The 9,988-nt window shown below is 29.6% G+C and overlaps 1 protein-coding gene across 1 annotated transcript; it reads left to right on the top strand.

Moving 5' to 3' along the window:
* Positions 1-5,561: 5,561 nt before the first annotated feature.
* Positions 5,562-9,579, top strand: LOC136233552 (putative F-box protein At3g16210). Its single transcript, XM_066023257.1, has 2 exons — positions 5,562-5,783; positions 7,625-9,579. The coding sequence occupies exon 2, from the start codon at positions 7,870-7,872 to the stop codon at positions 8,812-8,814; it is 945 nt and encodes a 314-aa protein (XP_065879329.1). The 5' UTR covers positions 5,562-5,783; positions 7,625-7,869; the 3' UTR covers positions 8,815-9,579.
* The last annotated feature ends 409 nt before the right edge of the window (positions 9,580-9,988 follow it).

The following is a 9,988-nucleotide window of genomic DNA, read 5'->3' as shown; positions in this document are numbered from 1 at the left end:
GAACTGAGGTGTCACTTCCTCCTTTTTTAGTGATAAAAAATTTAATATATTAATTTTAATTTTATTATATATATTTATAAAAAGATTATTTTATCCCTACTATATCTAAGAGTTCTACAGTATTTAAATTAATCCCTAAAATCTCGCTAATTCTTTACACATCTATATCTATATATAATATAAAACAGTAACGATGGAACTAAGGTGTCACTTCCTCCTTTTTTAGTGATAAAAAATTTAATATATTAATTTTAATTTTATTATATATATTTATCTATAAAAAGATTATTTTATCCGTACTATATCTAAGAGTTCTACAGAATTTAAATTAATCCCTAAAATCTCTGTAATTCTCTACACATCTATATATAATATAAAACAGTAACGATGGAACTGAGGTGTCACTTCCTCCTTTTTTAGTGATAAAAAATTTAATATATTAATTTTAATTTTATTATGTATATTTATCTATAAAAAGATTATTTTATCCCATATATCTAAGAGTACTACTGAATTTAAATTAATCCCTAAAATCTCTCTAATTCTCTACATATCTATATATAATATAAAACAGTAACGATGGAACTGAGGTGTCACTTCCTCCTTTTTTACTGATAAAAAATATAATATAATATATAATATATTAGTTTTTATTTTATTATTATATTTATCTATAAAAATATTATTTAAAGTAAATGTGAAAATGAAATAATAATATTTAATTTATATAACACATTTATGTCATTAATTGTAATTATTAGATTGTATTTTTTATTAATATTTATATATTAAGATGAATCCGTGCATCGCACGGGCCAACAACTAGTTGATACATTGCGATAGTACCGCGACTATTGCTAAGATTCAGAATTGTTATTATAACGATAAAAAACGATAGACACATTGTAAGCACAACACTGTTAGAAAGTTACTCTCTAAAGGAGCTGCTAGAGTGGATCACATATGATTAGAAAAAAATTTGGTCGATCCTTTGACAAAAGGATTAGCTATAGATAAAGTCCAAAATACTGCAAAGAGTATGAGACTTATGCCAATATAGGGATGAGTTACACAAAATGGTTGTCATTTTTAGGAATCCTCGAAATTCAATCCAATCCCGGAGATTCTTGAATCCCCGAACTAGACTGAACTATGCACAGTGGTAACTGAAGGTGTAGGACAATTTATCTGTAGGAAAATCTCCTACAAATTACGTCCGTCTCGTACATAATTATTTTGTACAAATCCAAAATATTAATTAAGTAAAAGTATATTAATTGAAAAAAGTATTAAAAATTTAATCATTTGTAATATCTTTAATATATAAACCATGACAACATTAAAAATTAGAGGTGATAAAATTACACACGACCCGACAACGTGACCTAATATCGCCACAGAATAAAAAAAATCATGTAAATGGATTTAAATTTTATTAAATATATCTTTTACTTAATTTTATTTATCTATTTTAAATTAAGAATGTAATTATATTTTTCTATAATAAAATCTATGTTAAAAAATATTAGTTATGAATATTTACTTAAAAATTTTGTTTTGTTTTTTTAATTATTTTATTAAATAACTTATTTTGTAATTAGAATTAATTTAAAAGTTTTGTGTAGTTTCATTTAGCTACTAACTTATAATTTTTTTTTTGGTCAAATACATTAATATCATAATTAAGTACAAAATTATAACTAAGTCATATCATCAAACTTAATTCTTAATATGTCATTAGTATCTATATATTATGATTTTACATCATAATTTAAGAAATATAGACTCCAATTCATAATAATAAACCCTAGAAAATATATTTTAGACTTCTAATTTATAAATTCCAATCCTTAAAATATATTCAAAGTACTGATTTTACTAGTTTAATATAATCCAAAATTATGACTTGACATAGTTGTAAATAATTTGTAAAAGATGAATTTCTGTGTAATTTTCCCATTTTTGTTATCCAAATTACTTATCCAATGTTTGTCCAAAAAGTTGTCCAAAAAGTTGTCCAAATTACTTATACAATTTTTTTAAGAAATCTTTGGTTTAGTTTATAATTAAACAAAAGTTTTAAAAATAAAAAACTAAACAAAACCTCCATAAAAAAAACAAGGGTTAAGGTGTAAAAAATACCCCTAACGTTTTGGGCCAGAAGCAATTTTACCTCTAACGTCTAAAATGGTGCAATTTACCCCTAACGTTTGTAGCCAGGAGCAATTTTATCCCTAACGTTGGTAATTTGGGTCAATTTCAGACACTATTATAAAACACAGATATTTTTGTTTATTATTTTGCACCAATTGCGTATCAATTCATTCTAAAAAAATTATTTCATGTCTTTTGTAATTTAATAATAGAATTGGAGATTAATATTTATAAATTCAGTGAATTTTTTAAATTTTTTTGTCCAATTCGTTCAAAAGACAGTATGTTTTTTTATTATTTTTTTTACATCCCAACATATGTTTATAATTTGTTACTGATAAAATGACGCACATGTGAAGTGTAGATGATAAGCTTCATGACCGAGAAGACAGTTTGATGAATTATTTCTGAAATTTACCCAATTTATCAACGTTAGGGGTAAAATTGCTCTTGGCTACAAACGTTAGGGGTAAAATTGCACCATTTTAAACGTTAGGGGTAAAATTGCTCCTGAGGGGTATTTTTGCACCTTAACCCAAAAAACAAAATAAAAAAGAAAACTAGACAAAACCATGTGACTTCATAGTGGCATTTGTGTCATTTTCATCTCTAGGGTTTCGGCTTATAATCTCACTTCTTCCCATCTCATCTTTCTCAGCCTCTTAGCATTCTTTCTCTTATGCTCTTTCTCCGATTGACAGTTTAATTTTCACTTTCATCTTCGTTTGGGTGGATCTCTCATGGAAGAAATCAATTATTCCCAGTTTTAGTGTAGTTTCCCTCTTCCATCCGTGTTCGTGCTTATACTCTATGAGAGATCTACTGCAGTTTCATTGTTTTTGAAGTTTTCATTGCTTATTTAATTCAATTATAATAGTTTGAATATTGCTCTGAAGCATTCAATAAGCTTAGAAGGTGAGCCCATGTAAATTGAATTTGGCAAAATTGATATTCCTTTTTTTTTTCTCTTTTCTTTTTATGCCAAGTTGAGTTCATTGATTAGAAAAAATTAAAAATAAATACATTTCCATGCTAAGTACATCTTGCAAATATTTTTTCTTTTGAGGTTTTGTTCCTGAGGATTTTGAGATACAAACCAATTTCCAAAACCCTTCTGTTATATGACTAAATTCAAATGGTTTCCCTATATATATCAGCTCCATTATTTGCTGTATTTGAACTTTAGGAAGTTTAGTTAAATCAACGAGGGAGTAGTTATATCCATCTAAATAGATAGACTTCATCTTTCATGTCATTTAGAACGATTGAATGACCATAAGTTGTGCTCCAATAGCTCTCAATAGAATACAAAGAAGCTTTCAGATTCCTATTGCTAAATTCATCATTGTACATAAAATAGTAGCAAATTTTGATTGAGAACGGAAAGAAAGAGGAAAACCCAATGATTCTAATTTTGGTAATTTTGTGCAGGAGAAACAATGGCGAAGAAACAACAAGAAAATTTCTTTCAACATGTGAGTGCATCAGCAGATTTTTTAAGCACTAGGAATAACAAAATGGATATTCTAGCACCGATTGCAGAACGTTGCCGGCGAAAAGCATCCCTCACGATGAGGATAATAAGAGATTGTAAGTACATTGATTCTAAATTTTATACTAATCTAATGGTCGTTTGACAGAGTCCTTTATATCAAAAAAAGATTTATTTTAGTTGGTATACAATTTCATTTTTATTATGGCTCGTTCATTTTATGATACATTGCTAATAATGGAAATTATGCCTGATTACAATTAGATCAAGCAGTAGAGTTTAAAATAAATTAAAAAGGAAAATAAAAAACCGAACTTAGGACCAAATAAACACAAGAACAATAGTCTGATAGGATAGAAAAAGAATAGACAAATCACACGTTAACTTTTTTTTTTCTTTTTTTCTTCCTTCCTTAAGGATGAGAACTTAGAGCATCAAAAGGTGATTAGGACACCAATATCAGCATTATTAAGAGACTAATGAACCTATAAGTAAAAAAGAAACCATAAATAACAAGATTGAGATATAGTTAGTTAAATTTTGTTAAATAATCATGGTGGGGACACATATATATATATACAATAATAAAAAAAATGTATACAATACTAAAAAAAAAAGTTGAAAAGATTGAATTGAATTTAACCAAATAAAGTTATTGCAATGGGTGAATGAATTAGAAAGGATAGAGATGGAGCATATGCTATATATTGGATTATTGGAGTTAATAAATTTTGACCTTTATATATACAATAATAAAAAAAAATGTATACAATACAACTCCTGTTTCATCTCTGGACCAAGGACCAACTCAGGATTTACAATGATGCTTTGCTCAACAAAACATGGAAGTGTGATGACTGCCCCTATGTTAAGTAAGCTAAGCAATCTCCTATCTGAATATCCAATTTTTACTTGAATTTCCAGCAGCAAAACATGAAGCCACAAAAAGATACTCCTCTTCTTATTGATCAGCAACTTGAACAACATTTTTTGTTGGGTATTAACATGAGTTTCTGACTTTTGTTCATTTGTGCGGACATAGAAAGAATTGTAATGACTTATCTTTAGATATGACATTTTGTAAAGGTGTATTCAATTTTTGTAACTAGTACATTTTTCACTTGGTTGACATTATTTTTTGGTCCATTTTGTACGCATGAATTCAATTTTTATAACTAATGTAATTTTAAATTTTTATTGTTAATTATATATAATTATTAGTTTTATTCTTCTATGTTATTTTTATTTTGACAATTTATTTAAATTTATTCATATTCTTAATATATATATTTAGTAATAAATATTTAAATAAAGCAAATAATCAAAAGAAATATATAATAGTGGGGATATTTAATTTTTGAAGGGATTTTATTTTTTCTCAAAAGTTACTACATATTATTTATTGGGATATAAATATTTTCTCACAAAAAAATGAGAATTTGTGAGAAAATTTTCCTAAAAAAAAATGTTCTTATTTGTGGTGAAAACTCTATCCCTCACAAAAAGTATAAAGACTAGTGGGGAAATTTTCCCCACAAAATATGTCTAGTCTATTGTGGCGAATTATCATTTCTCCACAAATGTGTATCTATTGTGATGAATTAATTTTTCGCCAGACTTATCTTTTATGTCGCTCTAACAGTGGCGACCATGTGACGAATTTTTTCGCCACAAAAAGGTTTTAGTGGCGAATTTTTGATATTCTGTGGGGAAGTATTTCACCACAAAAAAACACGTTTTCTTGTAGTGATGTATCTCTTTCTTTTCTTTATTGCTGTTTGGAATTCAGCTCTTGAATTATAAACTTTTTTTCCCTTGTAGACCTTACTGTGGTGAATTTGTGGATGATGACCCTCAAAGGAGGCTTTCTTCTACAGCCAAAACTGCCTAATGGCGAGTGCCCACCTGGATTTATTGGTTTCGCTGTTAACATGATTTATATGGATTACATGAATTTGTTGTATGTATCCGATGTCTATGGCCTCAGAGAGACTTATATTTACAGCCTCTTTTCTCGCCTGCAAGTTTACAAAAGTAGGGAGGAGATGCTACTTGCTCTTCCACTTATAAGTGATGGAGTAATTTCACTGGATGGAGGGATGATTACGCCTAATGGTTTCGTTTCCTTGAGGAACCGGTAAGTGTTTTGCTTTCATTAATGATATGAAATTGTCTTCCAATCGGATCTAATAGTGAATTTCATTGTTTTACAATATCTCCTTTTGTGGTATTTCGGAATTTGCTTTCTGCATGTAGGTAGTTTAAATGCACTAAGAAAGAAATGTCTTTCTGAATCCTCATAGATTGTAGAATTATGTTTGTGCTACAATTCGATTATAATAGGCCACATATAGGGTTCATAGCATTAGCCTCTGACCTTCCAAATTCAGCTCATGATATTTGGTGCATGGATTTTTCTTCCCCCAATTTTTGTACAACTATCATACAAAAGAAAAGAAATATGTATTTTTTCTAGAATGGTCGATTCAAAGGATGAGCCTTAGTGCAACAGTAAATGTTGTTGTTGTTGTGTGACCGAGAGGTCACGGGTTCAAGTCTTAGGAGCGCCTCTTACCAAAAAAATTGGCAGGGGAAGGCTTGCCCCCAGTAGACCCTTGTGATGGGATCCCTCTCTGTGTAACCTTCCAATCTTTCTTAATAAAGTATCATCTTTGCATTAAAAAAAAATGAGTTGAGGAACATTTTATTTCCACTATATATTAATAACATAGAAAATATTAGACCGTTTGAAAAAAGTTTGTAATAAACTTATATTTAGCGGATTTAATTTTTAGCATTTTACTTAATTTTTGTAATTTCGTTAATAATATAGTAAATATATATCTTAGAAATAATTAATATTTTAAAAAATAAATAATAATAATTGATATTAGCAAGGTCTGAAGCTAAAATTAAATACTAGACAAACTTGTTCTTTCTAAATTGTTATTACGTAGAGCCAATATTGTTCTTGTTTGAAAACGTTAAAGTTAAATTTGTACCACTTCATAAGTGAAGGCTAAATCCATAATTTTTATCCCAGTTTTTAATATTCCAAACGGCAAATGATTTTTTCAAGCCAAATTCAAAGGACAGGCTCTATATGCAATCTTAATAGCTTATAATTTTATTTAAAAAAAGAAAGCTAAAAGTCTAAGCATTGCTAGAAAATTCCTTGGGATTCAAATTTTTCATAAAACATGATCAGAGTGTGATCCGGCCTTATATTATATGTAAATAATTAGGACTTTCTATAAAACTAAAATTAAAAAAGGGCAAGAGATTTATTAAAGACAAAAAGTATGATTAGGTCTCTGATCTTTCATTTTTTAGTTTATTAAGCTCTTGATCTTTTATTTAGATACATTATGTCACTGATCTTTTATTTTTGGTCTCATTAAGCCCTTGATGATCAAATTAGTAAGCTGTGAATATATAATTCTGCTAAGAAACATTATTAACTTCATATGTATTTAAAATTAGTTAAAAAATTATTTTTTACAGTTTGAATTATAGCCACATTGCACATCCAAAACTGTTTTCAAACAGTAAAAACATACAAATTCTGAATGTAGCTGCAATGAATAATAGTCTGTTAACTGAATTTTATATTAAAAATTACGCTTTTTAGTTATGAAGGGCTTAATGAGACCCAAAATAAAAAATCGGGAGCTTAATGTATCTAAATAAAAATTTAATAGCTTAATAAACCAAAAAATGAAAGATGTGGAACCTAATCATGTTTTTTTGCCTTTATTGAACCAAAAATATACTAGTAGAAACCATATCACATTTGATTAAAAAGAAAAAGGAAAAAAAAGAAGACATCACAAAAAAGACAAATTACCCAAACAACCCCTTCGTTGCTTAGCTATTCTGTTTATATGCTTTTACCATATCCGCCCTACGAACGGAGATGGAATATAAACAATTCGATTAGAATCAGCAGCGCTGAACTCAAGCTTTATGAATTTTTAGGTTCCAATTGAGTCTCTCGGCCATCAATTTCAGGTAAAACTTCTTGTCTCTTTGCGCTGTTTTTTCTTCAAATTTTCAATTAGCTATTCATTTACTGCTGGATACGATGAATCTCGGTTTATACTAAGATTTAATTTGTTGAACTTGAATCATTTATTTCCGAAACATGTATAACAATTAAGGTTTTAAATTCATTATGCTGATAGTTGTATTTAATTTGTCTGAGCATATCTTCACAAACAATCATGAAAAGTGGAAGGATTTCTCTGACCACAAACTCTAATGCAAAGAGAGATAGAACAATGATAGGGGAAGTTAGCCTTAACCGAGTCACTCAACCTTCATTTTCTTATCTTCCCAAGGATATTGTGGTAACTATCATACTTAGATTGTCCATTAAGACGATTTTTATATTCAAATCTGTGTGCAAAACATGGTATGATATAGTTTCAGACCCCGAATTTGCAAAGGTCCATTTTGATCAAAGTGAGGTGTATCCTCTGATTCGAACCTCATTGTGTAGACAAGGGTCGAAAATGGTTTATCTTGTGCAGCCAGATAAGGATGATTTTGAGCTCAAGCTTGGGATGTGTGATCATTACTTTTTTAAGCGTGGATGTGTTTGTAATGTTGAGGTTAAAATTGGCACCAAATTTGAAATCCCAGACAAATATAGTCGATATGGAGCCACTAATTCATGCAATGGGTTACTTTGCTTGTTGAATAAATGTGATAAATGGCTATGCCCAATTGTTTGCAATCCAATTATGGGTGAGTTTATTAACCTTCCAACAGCTAAGATTGAATTGAGCTCGTCTAGTATATGTTATGGGTTCGGTTTTAGTCCCACCACTAACCAATATACGGTGATTAGAATGTTTCATCATGACACCCATGTTTCCAATAAGGCTGAAGTCCATATTCTTGGTACAAAAACATGGAAAGAGATAGACATTTTCAACCAGTCAATTCCCAAGTCATTCACAACTTATTTGAACGGGTTTATTTATTGGTCTTCTAATTTACAATCATTATCTATATTTAGTTTTGATGTTGGGGAGGAACGTTTTGGGTCGGTGCCATCACCAGCAATTAACGATCCTTATGCACACGACAGTGTTGGGGTATTAGGAGAAGAACTCTGCATAACTACAGTTCTTGAGTATGGTGCTGTTCATGTTGGACAATGAAAGATAACAGTACCGATAAGGGGTGGTCTAAAGTTTACTCCTTTGATTACATATATTGTAATCTAGTACCACATTACGGTTGTTTTCAACCAATTAAGTACTTGGATGATGGGGCACTGCTGATGTTTTTCTCTTCTACAGAAGCTTTAGTATACATGGATCCAATAAAACATCGATTTAAATATTTGAATGTCCATAGCATGTCCAAAGTTGAAGCAATTGCTTATATTCCAAGCTTTGTTTCACTCAAACATATTCTATCAGGACAGAATGCGAAGGTGCATAAAGTCAAGTCGAGGTAATTTTGACTTTGCTGATTATGACAAGAACATTTTTTTTTGTGAAAAATAAAGAATTATATGCTATATGAATTTGGATGTTGCATATTTTTATCTTTTTTTGACCATTCAATTACTTTCTTGACTAGGTGTGCGAAGTTGAAGCTGCATTGCGAGACCGATGTTGATATTATTGAACAACGGTTTTATCGTGACTTTTATTATTGATATAGCTGAACAAATGTTAGCCGACCCCGAATCATTTCGGGACTAAGGCTTTGTTGTTGTTGTTGTTGATAGCTGAACAAATGTTTCATCCTCATCATGATTTTAGTTCTTCTGAATGTTATCTTTGTAGTGTCACTCGCAACTGTTCATTAGTTGAGCCGCGAATGAAAATGATATTGTTGAAGAAAGGTTTAATCGTGATTATGCTTTTGGTTCTTATGATTTCAGTTCTAGTTTTGATTTTGATTCGATTCTTATATATGAGGGAAATGAGGAGCATGACTTCATTATGATTTTCAATTATATATATACTTTATTTAATTAAGGCTTATTGGACAATATTAGATACTTAATCATGAAACATATTTTTATGATTAATTTAGTTTGATTTAATTTTCATCCTTTTGTATTTCGAAAAGTTTCAAGTTGTTTGGAATTTCGATATAGAATTGTTATTTGATAAAGAACAGTTAATGGAACAGGCTCAGGTCCCAACTGACTTGGATAGATTTTCTGCATTTCCTCTCCTACGAGAACTCCGGTAGATTTGTACACCAAGAAGGGACTCCGGTAGAAACTTTGGATTTGCACAATTAGGATTGGCTTGTGTAGTTAGACGGACACCATCCTAGAATTCTCAATTTACTAGAGTTGTTGCATAAACAACT

Source organism: Euphorbia lathyris, chromosome 6 (genome assembly GCF_963576675.1).
Source record: "Euphorbia lathyris chromosome 6, ddEupLath1.1, whole genome shotgun sequence".
In the NCBI taxonomy this organism is placed as follows: Eukaryota; Viridiplantae; Streptophyta; class Magnoliopsida; order Malpighiales; family Euphorbiaceae; genus Euphorbia; species Euphorbia lathyris.
This window is presented reverse-complemented; position numbering and strand designations above follow the sequence as displayed.